This window comes from Pseudonaja textilis, chromosome 3 (assembly GCF_049901715.1).
Source record: "Pseudonaja textilis isolate UNSWEBS1 chromosome 3, rPseTex1.2, whole genome shotgun sequence".
Classification (NCBI taxonomy): Eukaryota; Metazoa; Chordata; class Lepidosauria; order Squamata; family Elapidae; genus Pseudonaja; species Pseudonaja textilis.
Window position 1 is genome coordinate 25,286,298 of NC_141992.1, and position 23,224 is coordinate 25,309,521.

The 23,224-nt window shown below is 39.3% G+C and overlaps 2 protein-coding genes, 1 long non-coding RNA gene and 1 pseudogene across 3 annotated transcripts; 1 reads left to right on the top strand and 3 right to left on the bottom strand.

Annotated features, from left to right (window-relative positions):
* Nucleotides 1-27: 27 nt before the first annotated feature.
* Nucleotides 28-2,814, bottom strand: LOC148126041 (uncharacterized). Its single transcript, XR_015742713.1, has 3 exons — nt 1,609-2,814; nt 1,439-1,495; nt 28-433 (listed from the first exon to the last, which is right to left on the bottom strand). It is a non-coding gene; the product is annotated as an uncharacterized LOC148126041 (long non-coding RNA).
* Nucleotides 2,815-3,544: 730 nt separating this feature from the next.
* Nucleotides 3,545-12,760, bottom strand: LOC113434250 (neuritin-like). The gene is made up of 3 exons (XM_026697314.2): nt 12,292-12,760; nt 11,160-11,328; nt 3,545-4,289 (listed from the first exon to the last, which is right to left on the bottom strand). The coding sequence occupies exons 1-3, from the start codon at nt 12,332-12,334 to the stop codon at nt 4,064-4,066; spliced, it is 438 nt and encodes a 145-aa protein (XP_026553099.2). The 5' UTR covers nt 12,335-12,760; the 3' UTR covers nt 3,545-4,063.
* LOC113434547 (large ribosomal subunit protein eL20-like) lies at nt 12,452-19,430 on the top strand (annotated as a pseudogene).
* TP53TG5 (TP53 target 5) lies at nt 17,545-18,766 on the bottom strand. Its single transcript, XM_087928693.1, has 2 exons — nt 18,633-18,766; nt 17,545-17,899 (listed from the first exon to the last, which is right to left on the bottom strand). The coding sequence occupies exons 1-2, from the start codon at nt 18,764-18,766 to the stop codon at nt 17,545-17,547; spliced, it is 489 nt and encodes a 162-aa protein (XP_087784819.1).
* Nucleotides 19,431-23,224: the final 3,794 nt, after the last annotated feature.

The window sequence follows — 23,224 nt, forward strand, 5'->3', positions numbered from 1 at the left end:
TTGAAGTTTTATAATGTATTCATCGGGCTGGATTGTATTACTGATATGACTATGAAATGAGAAAGTCATCAGTTGGTAATACAATTTAGAAAACCATGGCCTAGACAGTTTTAAACTACTGGCTTCAAAAAGGTGAACAAGGACTAACCACTCTTGTTCATAATGTGTGGCATAGAGAGATAACTGCCCCTGGTCACATACTTCGAGACTGGAGTTGTTTCAAATAAGTCCTCTTGTTTACTGCAATGAATGTTTCATCTTGAAGATTCACTGTTCATAACCAAGGAAATGTGCAAGGTGTTGTGCAGGGCACATAAAGCAGGATGGTTAATTCTTTTTGTAACTGCTACTACTGTCAAACTTGTTTTGCATATAATTGTAATTGTCTTCTTAGAATGGAACCTGAGTAAACTCCAGAGCTCATATTGACTTCCTGTAAAAAGAAAGGATGTGAATGGAAGGTTCATCTATAATGCACCCCAGGGTAGCTGTAAAAATATATATATATACATACATACATACATACATACATACATACATACATACATACACACACACACACACACACACACACACACACACACATATCCCAGAGTTTTCCTTTTTTACATAAATGTTTGGGAATGCTAATAATTTGTGTCGGTTACAGTTGGGAAGCTAATGCTTATAATGATTAAGGTGAATAATTTTGGAAAATGAATTTTATCAACCATCTCTCAAAGTACTCATATGGGATCCATTGATAACATATAAAAGAAACCCCAAAGTTCTGCCAAAATAGCATGTTCTGGTCCACATACTTAAATATAGATTTGGGCAGAAGTAATATCTTTCCTTGCACCATTGCTGTAGTTGGGAAATATAGGTGAGTCACACTGCCTTCATCCAACGTTAACATATTGTACTGTATAGTATGCTTGTTGAATTATAGCTGTGATAATATCACTTCTTCCAGAAGATGGCACTGCTTTCTTTTGAGACAGCAATGTAAGCCACTGCAATTCCTGTTGTAAGCTAAGGTATTAAGCAATCTGTCTGCAGTGTTTATGTGTATGAGCATGTGTGCTCAAGGCATTTGTTTTCCTTTGGGAGTATCATAATAGCATACCTAACACAGCAAAGGAGATTTTCAGCTATTTCAGTGAATCTCTGTAGACTAACATTGACTAAAGACTAGAATCTAATTAGGCAAACAGTGAAAATCTAAGTGCCAAGTTTTTCCATCCCCATTATTTAAGGTCTATTTAGCAGATGTTAGCAGGGATTCACTTGTCCTTCCTTGATGTGGTATTAATGATATGCTTTGAAGAAAAACTAGGGTGCACATTTATTTATGGTTGACTATGTTTGGAATTCAGGGACGTGCTTAAATAAGGCAAAGTGAAGAAGTAGTTAAAAAGAAATGACTTTGTTTGCAACTTATTCGACCCCCACCTACCTTTCCATACATTGACAGAATTCACAAGCAAAACATGAATCATAAGGCCAAGGAAACCTGGAAAATTAAGCAAAATAGTGACTTTCTGGTAACAATGACAATAATTAGTTTCTGCTAATCAAATTATTTCTTGATTGCTGACACAAGTCTTCAGATCACGAAAAGCATACCTGTATGTGTGGACATCACCTGATGGACTAAGCAGAAAGAAAATCAATTGTATTATTGACACAACAAGATTTAGTTAAGAAAGACTGAAGTGCGAGACTGATTGAAGATCACAAACTGATCGTGTACAAGATGTAAGTCAATGTCCATGTGATTTTGAGCATATATCCATCATTTTCAAGACTAATACCAATAATTTCTTCAAGATCCTGGCTCTTATTGACAGGCAACCAGAGGAACAATAGAATGAAGTCAAAGAGGCTGTTAAAGATTGATGTCAGAAGTTCTTTAACTCAGAAGGAAATATAATCCTTAAATTAGTATAGTAAGGGACTCTAATGTACAGATAGCAAAAGTTGTCCTCAACACACAACTATAATTGGGACTGGAGTGTGGTTGTAAGTCATTGTAGTTATAAATTGAGGCATCCACATGACAGGACACAATTTTTTAATGGTTTTTACTGTGGCCATTAAGTGGATCATGTGTTCATAACTATGAAGCCACTCTAACTTTGAACAGTCATTAAACAATTGGTCATAAATCGAAGATTACCTGTAATGATTCAAAGAAGATCAAACAAAAACAGAAGTAATATACTGACATTCTGTACAGCGTGATGTTAATATCCAAGATACCTTAGAAGATTTCACCTATTTACATGAATGTCAAATACTAAAAAAACAAATTTGATCAACACTCCAGTAATTATCAAGTCAGAAGGCTACAAGAATTGATGAAAAAGCTACGGAAATATAGCAAGCAACAGAAGAAGGATCGGTAAAGGTTCTAACCAACCATGCCATCAAATCTGGAGAACAGCACAGTGGCCAACAGATGGGAAGAAATCAGTCTAAATACCAATATTAAACAAAGGCAACTTAACATTAATGGTGGCAATTTAAGGTTGCTTTGTATATTCAGTACAAATTAGAGAGGCGGAATTGGAAAGTAAGAGAAATTATGAGAATACGTTGAAAATAGCTGCAACACATGGCATATGTATAGCATAGAGCAGAAGTGTCAAACTCGATTTCATTGAGGGCCGCATTAGGGTTGTGTTTGACTTTGGCGGAGGCAGAGTGGACGTGGCCATGGGGCATGGCCAACTCGGCGTAACTCTTGTCGGAAGTGCCTGTGGTAGCCCAAGCGCTCTGCTAGTGAAAACAGGCTCCTGAGCTCCATTTCCAGCTGCAATGGCCTCTTGCAACCCCCTGCCAGCACAAGCGAAGCTCAGGAGGGTTGCACATGACCCTCCTGAGGTTTGTTTGCACTGGCAGAAGCGCCACGGGCCAGTCCTTCGCTGTTTCCAGGGCCAGATCTAAGCACTCCACAGGCTGCATCCGGCCCCAAGGCCTTGAGTTTTGACACCCCTGGCATAGTTATACAAGAATTCATATGGACTTTAGGGTGGGGGTAAGGAATGTAGGGAATTTCCAAAGTTGAACTGCAATTCCCATGAGCCTCAACCAGAATAGGCAGTTATCAAAAATATAGCCAGAGAAGCAATGAACAAGGCAATTCCATGTCTCCACTGCTATTTTACAGCCATGGTCATACTTGATTCAAGTGATCAACCTGCAATACAAAAGTTTTCCTTTAAAAAAATTGCAAGAATGTTTACTTCTCACTGAATTGTTTCTTTCCATTTCAGAAATATTTACTATACATGACTGTATTTTGCGACATCCATGGGAAAATCACGGAGGAGGAAAAACTAGTTGTCAGGAATGGAGGAAAAAGGGTATCACAGCATTATTCCTTGCAAACCTGTAGATGGGTTCAGAACTTCAGATGCTATTCCTTAAGTTATCTCAGAGTTTCGGTCAATCTTCTTTAATTCTCAAGTCAAATACAACATAAACTAATCTAAACTAATCATTCCTTCAAACACCTCTATAACAAGTCAATCATCAGTCTGTAATCTTTCGACATTTTGGGTAATGAAACCAGCATGTTCTGCTGAGAGAATCCAGTTATTTTAAAAGCTCATATTATCCTCTTGAGTTCCCCAACATTTTATTTCCTAAAACTGCCAATCTATTAATTACAGAAGTTACATCTATATACAAAAAGAAAGTTGCTACAAAGTTCTTTAAATGGAGAAATTAGTACAACTGTTGGAATGAAAGGCTTACCTAATTAGCAGATCAAGATACAAAATCTAGCAACAGCATTCCATTCCTGCCACAGTTTCCTATTCAAGCTGTATTTTAGTAATTTAATTTTGAGATCCTTAAGGCATGCACAACTTTTGATTGTCAAAATTCAATTGGAACACTTGCCATATTTACAACTGATCTCACTGGAAAAAATAAATACTAGAAAATTCTGCTACCACAATCAAAAAAATCACTAAAAAAGAAAAAGAAATGCCCCAAACAATATTTTCCAAATATTAAGGGGAGAGAAAGCATATGTTCATTTGTACAAAATCACAGAGCTGTTGCTTTGGTTTCATAAATTGAGCCAAATGAGCATCAGTGTGATGCCTAATAGAAAAAGGGTTGGGACCTGGGATGAGGGTAAATTCTGGTAGTTATTGGAGATGCAGAGGTCAAAAAGATTGCCTTCAAATTTGATTTTTCTAGATTCCTTTTTCAATTTCTCCCAGACAGTCACCATCTCCTTCTGGCATACCCAAAGAGTAGCCATCACACAATTATGAAATTCATTCCAATATCTGCAAAAGAAAAAGGAAACAATAAGTTATTTACCACCAACAGAAGAGAATATTTATAGCTCGGGGTTGAACTGTGGGGTCCTTGGTGCTCTCTGAGATCCCATCAAGTGCAGAGAGCACTAAAGACTTCACAGTTCTTTGCCACAAAAGTCACAGATAGACATGGGCCATCTATGAAGAACATAACCTGTCCCAACATCATAATATCTGGTTAATTGGTCCATGCATTTAAGATCTTCTTTAGTTCTTTTTTAAATAAATTACCTGCTTTAATTCTATCCATTATAGAAAGTCAACTTTGAAAAACAAAGGAACCTACCCTCACACAATTACTATAATTAATATATAGTTCCTCTGTACAGAATCTTTTCCAGGTCACAGAAGGATACTGTTCCAAGTATGCAGCAGGATCTCCAAAATAATCCTAATGGAGTATTTAACACTATGCAGCTGAAAAGTGAAATATTAGTGCCTGCCATATAAGACCATACATGTTTATCTAGTCAAGAATGGGAAATTTTCTAATGATTTGGGGGGGGGTGCATTATAGGGAACTCAAAACAGACACCTAAGTAAGGAGAATCGCACACATTGATGCAATTGCTATTTTCTGAGAGTTTATAATTTTTTTAGACTGAGCATTTTTCCATATCTATTTATCTGAAGCCTATTTTAAAGTTTCAGAAACACTTTTTGTAAGCTTCCTGCAGCCTGCCTAGAAATTCCAAGACATATTTCCACTTATTTTTTACTGTTAGTCAGGCAAGATTACAGGGCAGCAATGAAGGGTTTCAGAGATAACTCTTCATCTGTGTATTTTTCAAACTTCAGATGGGTAGAATTCAACTCCCAGTCCATCCATCTTAAAGTTGCCAAATTTAAAAACTTCTGATTTATGTGGATGCAGACCTTCAAAATACTTTTTTCCCCTTCCCTTGTTTGTTTACCAAGATTAGAACTAAGAATCTGGTTTCTAGTCTAATCCTTTAACTGCTACACCAAACTGGTGATATATTTACAATCTTATATTGTTCATATATTGTGCTTTCATGTATCATGCTTTTATAGTGTGCTAAAGCAGCCTTAGTGAAACGGTTTTTGTCCAGAAGTATTGTGTTAAAACTGAGAACAAGAAATAGTGTTGGTACCACTTTAAACCACTAATATGGCTATTTTAAGAGAAATGTTTATCTAAACAACCCACCACTATATATTCTTAGTACATTCTATATCAATGTAATGCTTTTCTCCATTTACTTTTATTTTGTACATTGAAATACAAAGCATAATAAGAAACCATTATAAATTGACAAAATAGCTTTTGCCAATTTGCATGAAAAAATATTAAAGCATTGGATGATTTCAAATGTTAATTTATCCTTTGGAGGGAGCTTCCACCGTGTGGTGGTGCCCAGGGCAACTGCTTTCCCTTTAAAAAAAAATCCCTGAAATCACACGAAAGAGCCTCTAGTTGGCTGCCAACTGTCAAGAACTCATTAAATAGAAGAAATGCAGTAGAAGAAATCTTTTAAGACAATAATAAGAGATTGGTGCAAAACAAGGTAAACTCTGTTTTGATTTTCTCTGGTTATTTCCTCCTAATCCTGCAGCAATGTGTGTGTGTGTGTGTTAGAGTAAGGGGACACAATCCAGTGTGAAAGCAGGTACCTGGTTCCATATTAAAAACAAAAACAAAAAGAAAGGGGGAGTAACTAGTAAGGAGAGAGGACACCAAATCAGGATTCTCTTTTTTCACTTTTCCACTTTCAATTGGATAATTGAAATTTCACAGTGCCTGGTTTTTAGAGACTTTATTTGTTTGGGAATGAAATTATGTCACATAATTTGTCAGTTCTCTGTCAGTTCTAGATTTTGGGGGATGTTACACAATTCAATCCCCCCCAAAGGCAAATAAACCAAAACAAAACAACCCTAATGCTATTATAAATCATTTTCCATTCTAATCATATCTGTCACCAATGAGCCTTTTCTTCTTGTAGACAGCAGAAAAGTAGAAGCTTCCTCAGAAAAGGTGCTAGTCTTAGATGCACAACAGTACTGTAGAAGGAAGACTAAGATTGTTGTCTTTGTCTGATTCAAGTCTTGTATCGCAACAATAGAGACTTTGTTTATTTGTGCTAGAAACCCTCAGGAACCAAAATTGTTCCTGATGCATAGGTACTAGGAAGATTTATGAGATTCGCACAACAGAGTGCTTCCTCACAAAGAGGAGGGAAAGTTAGAAAAATATGACATGGGAACAGGAAAATGCCAAATAGACTCCCCATCAACACAGCAAATGTGCTGTCAAATCTGTGACCAATATAACATCAACACAGCAAATGTGCTGTCAAATCTGTGACTAATATAACATGGCTATAAAAAGACAAACTTTTCAGTAAAGTATCTATGTATTATGTAATGATTGCCTTAAGCCGCATCTTCTAATGCTGGCAAATACTCAGGGTGGACAACAAAATGTATGAAAAACAAACATAGAGTATAAAAAGGTTTAAAACAAATTTAAAGTATCCCATATCATCTATATTAAAATCACTGAACAATTAGGAACCTGGAAAAAGGATTAACATTTTTTCTTAAATGCTAAGAGACTGATGACAAATATAATTCCTGAACAACAGCATCCTATCAAGTGGGAGCCAAACAAGAGCAGAACTTCTCTGTCAGGAACCAGAAAAATAATCTAATAGGGGCATTTTCAAAAGGACTTCTCCTGCATGCCAGGTTTGGAGAATTGTACCCTAAGTTATCTGGACTTTCAAAGCCAAGACCAACATCTTAAATTATGCTTGGCAAGTAACTGGCAGTACTGCAAATCTTTCAAACTGGGAACTATGATTCCTGTCCCTTGCATCAGCCTAACTATACGTTTTACATCAAGCCGTATTCTGTAATAGCTCTGTTCATTTTTTCTGCCTGTGGGAAAAAATTATTACATTTTTCATCTTCACTTTTTCTCAAGGTTGCACATTGTCATATTTTCATTGTTCATGTGTGTAAAAGTGTTCCTTCAGCACTGAATCAAGAACCACTTTCATTTTTCAATGGTTTTTTTTTAGTTAAGCTTCATTATCAGACTATTGGTTTATTTTCCATTACTTTCTGTTTTGCATTTCTTCACATTTTGCGTATGCAAACAGGCCTAATACCAGCACACATTTAAGTTTGAAGATTCTTCTGGTAACTGATTTTTCTTTTCTTTTTAAAAAAAATTGAAGTGAGTTTTAGAAAATCTTGTTCTGTTGTGTGATAGATGAGGAAAAAACAAAAGCTTTGGCATCTTTTGGGGATCTGTCAGCCCCCAGAGATAATGTAAACTAAGAAACCAATGCCACATAGGTCTGGACTGTTTTTATTTTAACAGATTTAGTACCGTTATAGAATCTTCCAAGTCTGAATGTACTTTCCCCTCCCTCATTTTGTCTTTGTGTGAACTAAGGAGAGACTTGTCTGAGACGTTTTTCTCAAGTTATTATTATTTTTGGCCCAGGAACCATTAATAAGATATTGACTCTTCCTCCCGTCCTTCTCTATTCTCAATACTCAACCTGAAGGAAGTGTATCTAGCTTTCAATATCCCACTTTAGCTGCAATGGTGGACTCATAAGCACCTTCACTGCCATTGTCTTTCATGATAAACACAGCTAATTTTGTGCAGAGGCTACAAAGTGACTGATGCATTGTAAAACATCCAGTTCAAATCTTCTGTGAATTCATGCTGACCTTGTATAAATCTTTCCCACCCTCCCTATTGAAAAAAAAAAAGGACTGGGGACTGAATGATGTGGCAGGATTGTTGGGAGCAACAAAATAATACATTTAAAGTGCTTTTAATATTCGAAAGCACTGTGCAATCTTAACTTCTGTTCCTCTTGGTCACAGACTCTGCTTCTTTTGCATTATGCTAACTTACTGTAGTTCACACAGCAAAGCTAGCAGCTCATGATGCCACAAGAGGTTCTGTTTTCCTGCCAGCTCGTTACAAGGCCTAACAATGAATAGGGCTGAGAGGGAGTGACTGACCCACCATCACTCAGCTGACATCCATGTCTAAGAAAGGACATGAATCTCCCCAGCCTTAATCCAACATCTTAACCACTACAACAGGCTGGCTCTTTTGAAAGTGTTATACAGTTAGTCCTCGACTTACAGTAGTTTGTTTAGTGACTGCTTGAAGTTATCATGGCTCTTTAAAAAGGTGACTTATGATCATTTTTCACACTTACAATATTTGCAGCATCCCTATGGTCACCTGATCAAAATTCGGATGCTTGGCAACTGACTCATATTATTGATAGTTGCAGTGTTCTGGGGTCCTGTGATTAGCTTTGGCGACCTTCTGACAAGCCAAATCAATGGCAATAGCACAGACATATACACCACTTTACAGTATTTACAGCACTCTCTAAGCAGGTTACAGAGTCAGCATATTTCCCCCCAACAATTTGGGTCCTCATTTTATCCACCTCAGAAGGATGGAAGGCTACTGAGTCAACCTTGAGCCTGGTGGGATTCGATCTGCCAAATTGCAGGCAGCTGGTAGCCAGCAGAAGTAGCTTGTAGTACTACACTCTAACCACTGCGCCACTGAGGCTCAGTAGGGGAACTCAGATTCACTTAATAACTTTGTTACTAACTTAATAACTGCAGTGTTTCTCTTAAGAACCGAGGCAAGAAAAGTCATAAAATGAGGCAACGTTCCCTTAACAAATGTCTCACTGAGCAGCAACAGAAATGGTAGGTTCAATTGTGATCATAAGTCGAGGAGTATACAGTAATCTGCATCATCATCATCATCACTATCTAGTACTATGATTCCACATCCAGTAATGTTCTTTACATTGGATTCCCTTCTTCTGTCCTCTACCAGGTGCTTATTTTTCCTTTATTAGTCCATTTTATTACATGAAAAATGTCTTTGCCCTCTTCTATCTGGTCTTTCTATCAGCTTCTAAACCAGAGGTCTCCAAACTTGGCAACCTTAAGACTTGTGGACTTCAGCTCCCAGAATTCTGGGAGTTGAAGTCCACATCTTAAAGTTGCCAAGTTTGGGGAGCCGTGTTCTAAACTAATTTATTGTGGTTTCTACATTCCGCATCTCAATAGTTCTTCTTGCACAGTTTTGACAGGAAGGTGCTTCTCCAGAACTTCTGACTTTTTCCTTAATTGTTTTGTACATTTCCTAGTTTATCTATAGGTTTGCTCTGTCTGTGTTTTACCCTTGGAACCTTCAATGATTTGCATTTATCTCTACAATTCCTTTGTTTCTTCCCATTCTCATGTCTGCTTATAATCATTCTCTGCTCAGATTTGCTGCAAGCTAAATTCCCAACATCTTGATGCTTTTGCTATTTTACTGTCTTCTTCTTGCACTTGATTAGATAAGCAAACAGCTGTGTCTTTATTTCCCTCAGTCCACTGGCTGTGAAGCTGCCCAAGGTAGAAAACCAAGCCTGGCAAAGAACAGAGGTGATAGCAAAAATACTACCATTACGATTAATATTGGTAGTTAGAAAGTGCACAGTTTAAAGTCAAAGGCCATTGCAGACCCAGGAAATACAACAAGCACCACCAAATAAATGATAGCGCTATATTAATTGAGGTTTTGAAGGTTGTTGGATTAAAGCAGGGGTCTCCAAACTTGGCAACTTTAAGATTTGTGGACTTCTCCTCCCAGAATTCCTCAGCTAGTCATGCTGGCTGGGCAATTCTGGAAGTTGAAGTCTACAAGTCTTAAAGTTGCCAAGTTTGGAGACTCCTGGATTAAAGTGAGTGGAGAAATTATGGAAGCTAAAGGATGAACTCCATCCCAGCACTATAACCATAACTCTGTATCATCATCCCCTTATAGTTGCCTTAAATCAAAGAATTGGATCCCAGAAAAATCTAATCATATAATACCCAGGATTGAAGGACACTGATAGGCTGAAAGCCACCATACTGAATTAATAGCCAACCAAAACTGCTCAGGTTCAGATTGATTTCCCAGAAGCAGGTATCTTAAAATTCTAATATGGTACCCCATTCTTTACTTGAAAGCAAATGCATGTTTCATAAGAGGCAACTGAACTGGCTGTGCCTTTGCTGTCTACAAAATGACATTTCTAATTGTGTTTAGAATCTATGATAGTTTTGTAATATGTCAATAATGGACAGCAAGCACTTCTCAACAATGAAGGATTTTTTGTCTTGTATTGGTCCTAACTTCAATTAGTCTTTTTCTTTCAATTGATGGTTGTCTTTGAGGAAGTGCTTATGTTAGCACTTCCTATGATAAAACTGTAGTAAATCCAACCCAGGTTCAAAAGAAAGTTCCCTTCCATTATTGTGGTTCCTTTGGCTAAGCAGAACCATTTTCTATGCTGGCCAACTGATAGAGACATGAGATCAATTACAGCACTTACTATGAGAGTGGAAACCTTCACTTTTTCCACTAGTATTTGGAGAATATTCTGTGGAAACATTCACAGAGGAGAAAAGGGAAGGGGATACCAGTCATCCTGCTTTAGAAGGCAGGCAGGACGAGAAGCAATGGATGGAAGCTAATCAAGGAGAGAACCAACTTAGAACTAAGGAGAAAATTTCCTGACAGTTAGAACAATTAAATCAGTGGAACAACATGCCTCCAGAAGTTGTGAACGCTCCAACACTGGAAGTTTTTAAGAAGAGATTGGACTGTCATTTGTCTGAAATGCTCTAGGGCTTCCTGCTTGAGCAGGGGGTTGGACTAGAAGCTCTCCAAGGTCCCTTCCAACTCTGTTATTCTTTTATTCTCAATTGACAACTATATTCAAGGTACGCATCATGATAGGATGTTCCTACAGTACAGTTAAGAAGTTTGCTGCTCACCCACAAACAACCTGCAATCCTTGCAGCAGACTTTGTCGGTTCACTTTGTCTTCTTCAGCTTCTTCTTCATATCTAGCCATGTTCTCTCCTAATTTTAAGATGCAGCCAGAGAAATCCTGATAAATATTTTCACACTGAGTTTCTGCCGTCAGTAGCTTGAGCAAGTGCCCTGCAAATGGAAAGGGGGGTTAATGTAGCATCTAATCGTACACCTCTTTTTCCAGGCACTTCATCTAAAGACCAAGAGCAATTTTCCTTAAATAAAAAGCATAAAATATATGTGTGCAATGCACACACATACACACAGACACACAATGAATGGCCATCATATGCAAGAGGCGGAACCAAAATTAAGTACTAAGTAGAATTCTGCTCCAGACATTGCATTAAGCCATAATGTCATTATCATATCATTTGAAAGTCACAGTGCATGGTTTGTGTTACGCAAACCAAGCCAGTTGTGGGATTTATTCAATAAGCCATACTTTAACAAACTATATCATGGCATAGTAAGACACAGTTTGCTCGACAAGATCAGGGTTAGGGATTTGTCCTGGAATACATGGTTTCCAAAGGAGGGACTAACTAAATGATGAGCTGAGCCAGTATGATCTCTTGTAAAGAAGGTAGCTCTTTTACAAGGCTATTTAAAACGTAAAATGGAAAAAGAGATGAGTCTGGTACTTAAAAGAAAAACCAGCCACGAAGAATAGAACGAATCAGTAAACGACCTGCAAAGTAAACTTGCTTCATTCTGAATTCGCTGTCTCTGCTTTCGGAAAGTCTCACCAATTTAACTAAATTCTGAAAGTGTTCCTTGGAAAGTTTTCCTTGGAAATGAAGCCGTGGATTGAAATAAGTATGTAGTTTTAAGTTGTCCATCACTAACCCTATCCTGAGCTCTTCTAGCATCTTATCAATTTCAGGAAGTTAACAGAGGAACGTTTCCCGTAAACCTTCTAACGATGCAGAGAAAGAGGAATTAGCATCGATTCTTGCCTCGTAAACTGTGTTAACAAATCCGAATTTCTTTTTAAGTTCCCTTGATCCTTTCGCCCCCACCACGTACCCAACCAGAGGATGCCGTTCCCGCTGGACCGGCGCCCGCGATCGGGACGAGATTCGGGCTTACCCAGCGTGATGAGTAGCAGCACCGCGCCGGGTCGGAGTGCCATTGTCGCCGCTGTGGCTGCCTGGTTTAGGGGTTCCGGGTAAACTGGGTCGCGGCCAGCGGCAGCCCTCCCATTCCTCTTCCCTGGGGAGGAGGACCCGAGGGGCTTCTCGACCTCCCGATGAGAAAGACAAGGCGGGGATTCCTCTTCGGAGCGCGCTTGCTCTGCCTCTCTCTGTCCCGGGTCTCTCTCGCTCAGGTGCTGAGGGCAAGGCAGACGTTGGCCAGGTGCTTGGCGGAAGAGCCACGCGAGACGGACCCGGCGGGGGACGTCGCTGGCCGAAGGAGGCAGCGAGATAAAAAGAGGGACAGGGCAGAACACGGCCCCTTCCAAGGAACCCCAACTGAGTCCATTCCGGTCGGCTCCAGCCACGTAATCTTCACCCCAAGTCCTGGCGCAGGTTCTGAAAAAGGTTGGAGATCTGGAGCAGTTATGATATCAACTCCCGTGACATCCATTAGGTCCAGCCAATCATCAGGGAACGTGGGAATGACGGGCACTCTTCCACTTAGGATGGCAACTGAACCCAACACCAGAGGTGGAATTCAGCAGGTTCTGGCCAGTTCTGGAGAGCTGGTAGTGGAAATTTTGGGTAGTTTGGAGAACCGGCAAATACAACCTCTGACTGGCCCCGCCCCCACCTATTCTCTGCCTCCCAAGTCCCAGCTGATCGGATGGGTCTTCTTTGGTTGCCCTGCACAGGAGAACGGAGCTGGAAAGCAGGTTAGTGGGGTGGGGAGGGAATGGGGATTTTACAATATCCTTCCCCTGCCACGCCCATCAAGCCACGCCCACAGAACCACCAGTAAAAAAATTTTTGAATCCCACCACTGACCAACATGTCTGTTGCTAAGTGAAACATTGGTAAAGGGACTTTTGCCCCATTTTGCTCTGCCGTTGTTAAGTGAATCATTGCAGTTCTTTTAAGTTAATATCATGGCTGTTAAGCAAATCGGACTTTCCCATTGACTGATCAGAAGGTTGCAAAAGGGAATCACGTGACCAGAGACAATGCAACAGTCATAAATATGAACCATTTGCAAAGCATCTGAATCACATGACCATGGGGGTGCTACCACTGTTGTAACTGTGAAAAACAGTCACTTTTTTCAGTGCTGTTGTAACTTTGAATAGTCACTAAATCAAGGGTTTTCAAACTTGGCAGGTTTAAGACTTGTGGACTTCAACTCCCAGAATTCCTGAGCTAATATGAATGGAAGAGGAATTCTGGGAGTCCACAACTCTTAAAGCTGTCAAGTTTGAAGAGCCCTGCACTAAATGAACTGTCAAGGACTACCTGTATAATCCCAAACATCCAAAGAACACCATTTAGAATTATTTCTATCTGGTAGAAATTGGATGTGTCTAAGGCAGGACTAGAACTCACAGCCTCCAGGTTTCTAGACTATACCAAACTGGTCCTCATAATATGCTATTAAAATCCCACAAAAGCTTAGAGATGTCAGCATTCCTACCCAATGCTAAAATATTATTGGCTCGCTGTTGCACAAATAGAGGCAATTGGGATTAATTACTAAATCCTGATTCAGTTAAAGCTGCTGGTGTATTAGACTCTTTTCTGGCCAACTGACAACCCTGTTCTGGCATATATTTTTTTTTTGAGGGAAGTGCTTAAGAGTTCACTTTAGCCTCTCCAGTATAATTTCTGTTACATGTAAATGATTCTGATGCAGAAGAGAAACCATTTATTTCTACATTCCAGCTGGTGCCATGATTACATTGCACAAGGCAGCCATACCAGAACACTAAAGCCTATTGTGTGTAAATATCCTAAAATGTTGGCCCATGGACGATCCTGAGGTCATTTAGTCATGAGAGGATCTTAGAGAGCAGACATATTTATTCTGTATGCTCACTGATGAGTCCTAAGCCTATTTAATATGTAAACCATATTACTTCTTCAGATCAAGAAAGTTATCTTTCAAAACCAGAATACTAAGAGAAATGTGTTTTCATAGAACGAGAGAGTTGGAGCCCATTCCTCTCTTAAGCCATGTGAGCAGATGACTATTCAACCTTCCTTTGAAGGAGAGATCACCCCTTCTCTTGCACATGCTATTCCATTGGCTAATGGTCAATCAGGAAGTTCCTCCTTATATATAGTTTTCCTTGCAGTTTTAATCCAATGGTTCTGGTCCTTGCCCTCTTAGGCGTTAAGGAATGGCCTCCTTCTGTGTCACAGTGTCACAGTCCTTCAAGTATTTGAACATTACCATGTGTTTCTCTTCAGTCATCTCTTCTGTAGTCCAAATATATAAGAGCTGTGGTGTAGAGGTGATATTCAGCAGGTTCTGACCAGTTCTGGAGAACCAATAGTAGAAATTTTAAGTAGTTCAGAGAACCACCAAATGCCACTCTGACTGGAGATTTTGCAATATCCTTCCCCTGCCATGCCCACCAAGCCATGCCCACAGAACCAGTAGTAAAAATTTTTGAATCCCACCACTGCCATGGTGGCGCAGTGGTTAGAATGCAGAATTGCAGGCTTACTCTGCCCATTGCCAGGAGTTCAATCCTGACCAGCTCAAGGTCGACTCAGCCTCCCATCCTTCCAAGGTTGGTAAAATGAGGACCCAGATGGTTGGGGGCAATAGGCTGACTCTGTAAACTGCTTAGAGAGGGCTGCAGTGGTATATAAGTCTAATTACTATTGCTATATCAGATTTTTTTAACTGTCACTCATAAGGTTTAGTTTTCAGACATCTTACCTTCTAAGTAGTCTTTCTCCTAATTTACTCTAATTTGTCACTCTGTTAAATTGTGGTATCCAGGATTGACAATATTTTAAATGCGGCTGCAGCGATGCCCCACCAGCTCACATACTTCTTCTCTATATTTCCCACATAAATGATGTTGCTTAATATGGTCATGAAACATTTGCAATCCTAAAACCAAGTTGACAATAATACAGTATATGCTTGCTATGCCTTCAATCTGTTCTTCAGGAACATTTTTAACAATTCTGACACTACGAGAAAGCATAGTTAAATCAGCCACGAGCAAAGACTTGGCTCCCACACTTTTAATCTTCCAAAAGGCACTCAAGACCCAACCCCTATTTTGAGGAGCCCTGGTGGAGCAGTGGCTAAGTGCAGTATTGCAGGCAAACTCTGTCCACAACCTGGAGTTCAATCCTGACAGGGCTCAAGATTCAAAGGTGGGCTTCAGCCGGTTCACACCGGTTTGGGTGAACCAGATGTTAAATTTACAAGTGGTTTGTCAAACCGGTAGTTGAACCAACTGGCTGGCCCCACCAACCCCTCCCCTCCCAGGAGTCTCCATGTGGCCCGTTTTGGATGCAGGTAGGTGCAGGGTCCACGCAGAGGCTGTGATAGGGCGAAAAATGGGCCTTCTGGAAGTCTGGAAACGGGCCTGTTTCCAGCTTCTGGAAGGCCTCTGGATCCCAGGGGAGGCCATTTTTGCCCTCCCCGAATCCCAAGGGAAGCAAAAAACAGCCCTCCCGGAAGTTCTGGTAGGCCACACCCACCATGGCCACGCCCACCCAGCAACCGGGCAGTGGACCGGTTGCTGGGATTTTTGAATCCCACCCCTGTCAAGATTCCATCCTTCCGAGATTGGTAAAATGAAGATCCAGATTGTTGGGAGCAATATGCAAATAATGCTGAGATTGTAAACCACCCAGACAATGCTACAAATCACTATAAAGCAGTATATAAATGCTATTATTGCTATCTCCACCCCCCTCCTACCCGCCCCCCAGCCCCCATATGCTGGGATAGAGGTTGGTGAGATGTTGATATGGACTGAATGGAAAATTTTGGCCAATGATGCCATGTCTTTTATTTGTGGTGCAATACAAAAGGATATAAATAGCATTGTACATGCCTCTTGTTATTAGGCAAAACCTAAGGACCTACCTGGAAAACAAATCCCATAATCTTTGACCATTCTTCCCCTCCCTTGGCCTAAATAAGCATGCCCAGTTCATTGCAAACTGCAGACAGGTTTTGTATTTGAAGGATGATCAACATTCCATTTATTGCAGGAATATGAGTTAATAGGGCACTTAATAGATCTATCTCTTCAGGATTCTTCTTACTACAGTATCTTCAGACCATCTGAAATGAGCGTCAGTCTGGTCAATCCAGTTTCTTAAAAGAGAAAAAAGGTAAAAAGGATGCTCACAAGTAGGACTTCCAAACCAAGATTCCAAAATTCTACCACTGCTACTATTCATTATTAATATTAAAGTTTAATTCCTCCTGTTCTTTTCTTTTGCCTGTGGCAAACACATTTTCCATCTACTTAGATCTATCAAAATCACTCTAATAATCATCCCAAAGACATTCATCATTTCTTTTAAATCTGGTTTTATTTACCTGATTTTAACCTGATTTTATTTACTTTTTTAAAAATAGTTTTTAACTTTAAAAGCAATGTGGAAAACTACATCTTGCAGAGTAAAGCTTTGGCCTACAATATCACATAGGTCTGAGAGATATTCCTAAGAAATAAAACTGGAGAGTGACTTATAGCCCATCCTTAAGTTTTGTTTGGATATGAATCAACTTGGTAACAGAAAAAGACAGAGATGTCTGGAGATCAATAGCAATGGTCTGGAGAAAGCTACAGAAATCAACGAGAAGGACCCCACCCCTCTGCTTTCTGCTAAATGTTGTGTGTTGTGTGGGGAGGAGAGACAGAAAAGGAGGGATTGGTCTCGATCCTGTGATAATTCTTTTGGGGAATGTGCCTACAAGATGCTCTCAAAATTTAGCTGTGATCACTAGTCCCAAAGAAATAGCCTCTCTCTGTTTTAATTCCACGCAAAAAGTCTTGCAAGAAATGAAAGTAAACTCTTAATTGTAAATGTGTTTCCTCAATCTGAGCAGGCAACGATATTCCCCGTTTTGGTTGGTTCAGCAACCCTTGTTCTGTGTGTTCTCATTTTTAATAGTTCCCAACCTATTGCTGTGGCTTTCCCCCCTTTGCCTTACTGAATCTATTTCCTCTTGATTGATTAGATCAGATGAGCCCTTTGAAACCTGCTGTTTATACAATTTCTGAGTCTTTACCCTCGTTCGCTTCAAGAAGAAGCAGGATGGGATTCCCAGATTGCTTCAGAGTAAAGTGCTGAAGCTATTGACAAGACTGCTAAAGAGACTCAAGCTTAACCTGTAGGCAAAACCTGGCTTTGTAGGCAGGCATGAGTTTCTTTAAGAGACTCTACCCTAGACAACAATAATTGAAATTTGGTTGCTCACAGAATATGACTTCTGACATTCTGAATAATTGATGGTGATGATGTGTTCCAGAGACTCATTACACGATCTGGTGCAGCAGGGTTTGGTCCATCTCAGAGCTGAAGGTCTACAGAGCATTCTGGGTGCTGGCATGTGGAACCGTTGAGGCAGGCCTTTCAGGCAGAGTGCTTCATAACATCTTGAGGTTGAAGCCTTCAAGGATGTCTCAGGAAAACAATCATCTTCAACCTCTTTGTCAATAGACACCTTAGCAATATCCATGACAGGCTCAATGATTGTATCAGCATTAGAACTCAGTCTATCTGCAGAAGTGACACTCATCCTGCCATATAAGCAGAATGGAAGCATTATTATGGATCTGCGTTCTGGTTTGCTCTGTCTTTCTACCATGGAATATAGAAAAAAAATGTTGGCTTGTTCCTCTGGAACCACCCAAAGCATTGATACTTGGCTTTACTAATAATGTAATACCACAGACGGGTATTTCTGGAAGTACTAAGACTGCAGCTCTAAGCCAACTTGGCCAACATGAAGCTGTAATCCCAGTACACTTCCACGTGCAAGATTGGCTGGTCTAAATTTTGACAGTATCAAGTTGATTAAAATAGTATATTTTCACTAATACATTTGAAATCTGTGGCATAGCCTTTCTGACTGAACTGGGAAAATCTTTTGCACCACTGCTTTCTATGGGGACAGCCATATGAAGTTCTGTTTCAATTCTTGAATTTATCATGTTTTTTTCCATCCTTCCCTGAGATCCAGTGGTCACCATAAGGTCAAATAATAAATTGGCTTGTGAATAACCATTGTTACAAGAATGAAGTAATATTTGGATGAGAAATCACCAGGATATCTCAGGTCTGTAGGAAGTCAAAAAACATTCCCACAATAAGACCATGCAACTCATGTCCATATTATTGCCAAGAAAACTATCATCAGCTCAACTTTACTTTTCTTGATAGTGAGTTTTAAATCATCTCACTTTAATGATCCAACTTTATCTCATTTAGGCAAAATGCTTGCACAAAAATTTCTCAATTATTCTCACTTACCCTAAAATGGAAGTGGAGTTCTTTGATGGCTTCTCAAGCACTAGCATTTTCAGATATTTGTGGGCTAATTCACAAAGCCACTTAATTCTACGGTTCCGGCTCTTGAAAATTTTCAGTAGAGCCAATTTCTTCATTATCTACCAGAGTTCAGAGAGAAACAGTAAGTTTGAAAATGCATTCTACTGTTTTCTGATCTTAACTGTGTCTTCTTTAACAGTAGACCACATTCCTGAACCAGTGTATTGTAGTGATTAAGAGTTTAATGTCTTTCTGATGACTGTGAAAGAGATGAGACGCTAAGGGAGTATAAAATTGTTGGGAGATGCCTTCTTAGTTCCAGGTGTCCAACATCATCTTTCTATGGGGTGCACATATTTGCTCTTAACTATGCTGTTGCAAAATCCTGTTTCTCGTGTTTTATATTCAGCTAAGATCTTCTGAGGAAACTGTACACTGTGGACAGGTTTATAGAATTCTCCTCTGAAAATGAAAAACTTTGATATTAGGCTGCCCTGGAATTCTCACAGTAGAACTCACAGTGTGAACAGTATGAACAAGGAATGTCAGGAATTGACAACTGTTGGAGATGCTACACAGTGCTATCATGATATGAGAACACATCATAGAACTTATACTCATTCTTTTCAGATTATGAAGGTGGGAAGAGATGGCTGCTGACAAATTATGTAGATTTGCTGTCAAGCAGTTCCAGGATTCCAAAATAAAGTTCCCACTGCAACAAAGAATGGTGTACTGCCAGTATGCTTCATTACTAAGAGACCAAATACATTCTTCTAGAGTAGGCTTGATTGATATGCTCCAGATATCAATACTGTTCTTTCTGAACATTTATTAAACAAAAAACAAAAAGATCCTGGGTGCCCTTGGGCCACTCGTAGTCTTTCAGTCCAATTTACCTCACCAGATATCTGTGTGATATGAGTTTCCTAAGGATGTAAACAATGGTGGGATTCAAAATGTTTTACTATCGGGTCTGTGGGTGTGGCTTGGTGGGCATGCCAGGGGAAGGATACTGTAAACTCTCCAGTCAGAGGTGGCATTTGCTGGTTCTCTGAACTATTCAAAATTTCCGCTACCGGTTCTCCAGAACTGGTCAGAACCTGCTGAATACCACCTCTGGGTGTAAAGCACTATGAAGTGATATTGCTATTGCTATCCTATAAGACTCTGAAGAAACAAGGTATTTGTTTGTTTATTTTGTTTGGTAATCTAATAAATAAAGTTGCTTCTTCCCAAACCATTCTGCCTAATTCAGGATTTGACTCATAATTTGACCAAAAATAGGCCACAAGCCTACTGAAAATCCTTTGGGGAAGATGGTTGTGTCCATTCATTCATTCATGCTCTCCCATTTATTGTGATACTTAGCTATCATAAAGCTATTTAACCTAAATTAAATTCGAAGGAGAAAGGAAGAAATGCCATCTTACCCTTTTGAGTTGGCTTATTACTTGTACTAAATTGCTTATCTGTGGTACTTCATTTGTTACATTAATGATCTGAAAAAGAGAAAGGGAAAGGGAAAGGGAGAAGGAGAAGGAAGGGGAGAGGGAGAGGAAGAAAGGAAGGAAGGAAGTTATAAGGATAAGAGAAAAAGACACATGATTAATAGCAATAAAGTATTAGAATAGCCTCACCCAATAAATTAGGTTAATTCTATAATATCAAATGACCCTATACTAGTACAACTTTTTAAAGCAATACTTAACTGTAATCTGAAAAGTAAGCTTGACCATGACAAAAATATAATTTGAATCTATTTTATTTACATTTAAATTTAATGAGAAGAATGCAAATAAATAAAGCAAATATTATTGCTATTGTATATTTGATCATTTTTCTTTTCTATCGCCCCGATATTTTTGCTGGCAATGCTTAGAAAGTCCCTGGTTTGCAACATCCACAGAGGATTCAAGGCTGGGTATATAGCTTGGGCCTTTAGAAGTGAACAAAACCAAGTGGCCTTAACAGATATCAATATAATAAGAACTAACTCAGAGGAATGAAAATGGGTGTGATCTGCACCCTCAGTGTAAAATCTACCAGTTCTGAAACTGTCCTGAGTAATGGGTTAGAAACATCATTACAGAATTGTGGAAACTATGTATCTAAGTAAGCAAACTAGATGGAACTCAACAGGGGTTTTTCATAGATATTGAGAATTCAATGAATTAAAACATGCTAGTTTAGAGTTGGATCACATATTGTCATAAAGAGCCTCTTAGGATATTAAGTAGATTCTTGCACTATGCAAGAGATTGAACGCTGTGATCCCCAAGTGATCCCTTCTAATCATACCTGCTATGAATCCAAAGAACAAATGTTGCATTACATATACCCTTAAGGAACAAGTGTCCCACAAATTTAACACAGTTGCTGAGTTAATCAAGTTTCTTGGCTAACACAGTATATTGGAATATAAACTAACCCAAAGGGCCTGAGCTGCAAATTAGATTACATCTACAGTGAGCATGATTTGTTGGAAAAAGTGAAAGGCAAACCTGAAAAAGGGACAAATTAGAAAAAGGTTCATAAGAATAAAAAATGTAATTGTTTATGTTTATAACTTTGCTGCACAAAGGACAATTAAAAAGCAAAAGTAAGGAAAAAACTATATACCCCTCCCAAAATAGCTTGCAAAGGTTCAAAATACCCAAGCTTACTATTTGGTACAAATGTAGCCCTAGATCTTCAATTTAACTTGCTATAGAATTGGTTATAAATATTCTGAAATGACTATAGAATAGCTTTCCCCAACAAGGTGTTCTGTTGAAAAACTTTCAGACCTCTGAACCAGCATAGACTTGGGAATCCTTAGCACATTTGAAGGATGCCATGTTGGAGAAAACTGCAGGAGATGAGCTGTAAGTAAAAATACACATGACAGAACAAAGAAAAATGGCTCAGCTTTGTGACCAAAGGCCAAAGGCCATGCTGGCTAGAGAATTCTGGGAATTGAAGTCTACAGATCTTAAAGTTGCCAAGGTTGAGAAACTCAGGCCTAAGTTTAACTTCTCATGTATTTTTGAGTTCAATACTATTTAATTTGCCTTGTTTGTTTCAATCTATCTTTTGATTCAAATATTTTGCTGTACACTCTAACTCAAGATTCTCAAAGTGTCTCTATCTTTAAAAATATAATGGGTTAGATGCAGAGGTGGGATTCTACCATTTCGCACCTATTCGCTAGAACCGATTGTTAACATTCTAAGCAGTCCGGAGAACCGGTTGTTAGAAGAAATTACTGCCTAATCCTGTAAGGAAGCAGGAAGGAAACATTCTGGTGTTGCTTACAGAAACTGCCTCTCCATTAACCCGTATTACATTCTTGGCAGGACTAGACTTCCTGTCTCTGGAGTTTTTTTTCCCTCCTTTGCTGGTACTTTGCTTGTGTGGAGTGACCATTCAAAGTTACAATGGCACTGAAAAAAGTGACTTATGACCATTTTTTCACACTTATGACTGTTGCAGCATCCCCACAGTCATGAGAGGCCAGGCGGGGAGATGCGTGCCTCGATGTGAGTGATATTGAGTTGGTCACGCCCAGCCAGTCACATGATCACCAAGCCATGTCCACCACCTAAGCCATGCCCACAGAACCAGTTGTTAAAAATTTGAATCCCGTCCCTGGTTAGATGCACATTTATGGTCCTTCTATCCAGTCATTGCTTTGTCCCTTTTACCCTCAGCAACTCTTCCAAGCCACTACACCATCATCCCAATTGCTGTGCTCATATAGCTGACCAGCATTCCCTCCAGCTGTCTAATAAGAAGGACCCCACCCCCAAAACAGCTAATGTGCACCTTGAATCCATGTATGTCCAGCAACATTTGCTTTTTTCAGCTAAGAAAAGCATACCTAATTGCTCGCTGTTTAAGAGGGCATCCATGCCATCTTTTAAAGAGATTGGAAAAGATAGGAGGAAGAAAAAGTGCAAGAGAGAATAAGGAAGTCACAGGATCCAGGAGGTGGGATGAGGTTGGAGTTTGAGTAGGAAACAGACTGCCAAATAGTTTCAAGGAAAATGCTGCAAATCAGACTTTCCAATGTATCCTCTAAAGCAGGAGCTGCTCATCCTGCACACACATTTTCCATGACAACATGAAGACAAAAGCAAACAGTGACAATTGATCATTGCAATTCTTGGATTGTGGAAGAAATTATGGACAAGACCAACTCATTGGAAATATTAAGATACCGAATTCAAAATACTTCTGTTAAGCATTATTACATCAAGAATAGGCTTTAAAAATATCAGGCAGTAGCTGCATTCATTTCAGCAAGTCTGTGACAAAAAAGCAGCTAAATTAAGATCCAACCTGATTAAAATAAGATGTGACAAAAACAAAAATAGCAGAAACTTGAGAAATACAAATTAGCAAAAATGTCTTAAAGACCAATGGCACTGACTGCTTCTTTAAGCATCCCATGTTTTCACTTAGCAACTGAAAATCACTGAAATAGATACAATATGAGTTGCCTCGGAGGGAGTGTTCCATCAATAAATTGCCATTATCTTGGCAGAAGATGGAAGTCCCATCTATAACTGATTGCCAACTGAAATGCTGAA

Coding starts and splice junctions, on each gene's coding strand:
- LOC113434250 (XM_026697314.2), bottom strand. CDS start 12,334: ATGGCACTCCGACCCGGCGCGGTGCTGCTACTCATCACGCTGG. Junction 11,329..12,291: donor GCTGCTACTCATCACGCTGG/GTAAGCCCGAAT, acceptor TTCCATTTGCAG/GGCACTTGCTCAAGCTACTG. Junction 4,290..11,159: donor GGATTGCAGGTTGTTTGTGG/GTGAGCAGCAAA, acceptor TTTCTTTTGCAG/ATATTGGAATGAATTTCATA.
- TP53TG5 (XM_087928693.1), bottom strand. CDS start 18,766: ATGAAGAAATTGGCTCTACTGAAAATTTTCAAGAGCCGGAACCGTAGA. Junction 17,900..18,632: donor AACTCCACTTCCATTTTAGG/GTAAGTGAGAAT, acceptor CTTATATGGCAG/GATGAGTGTCACTTCTGCAG.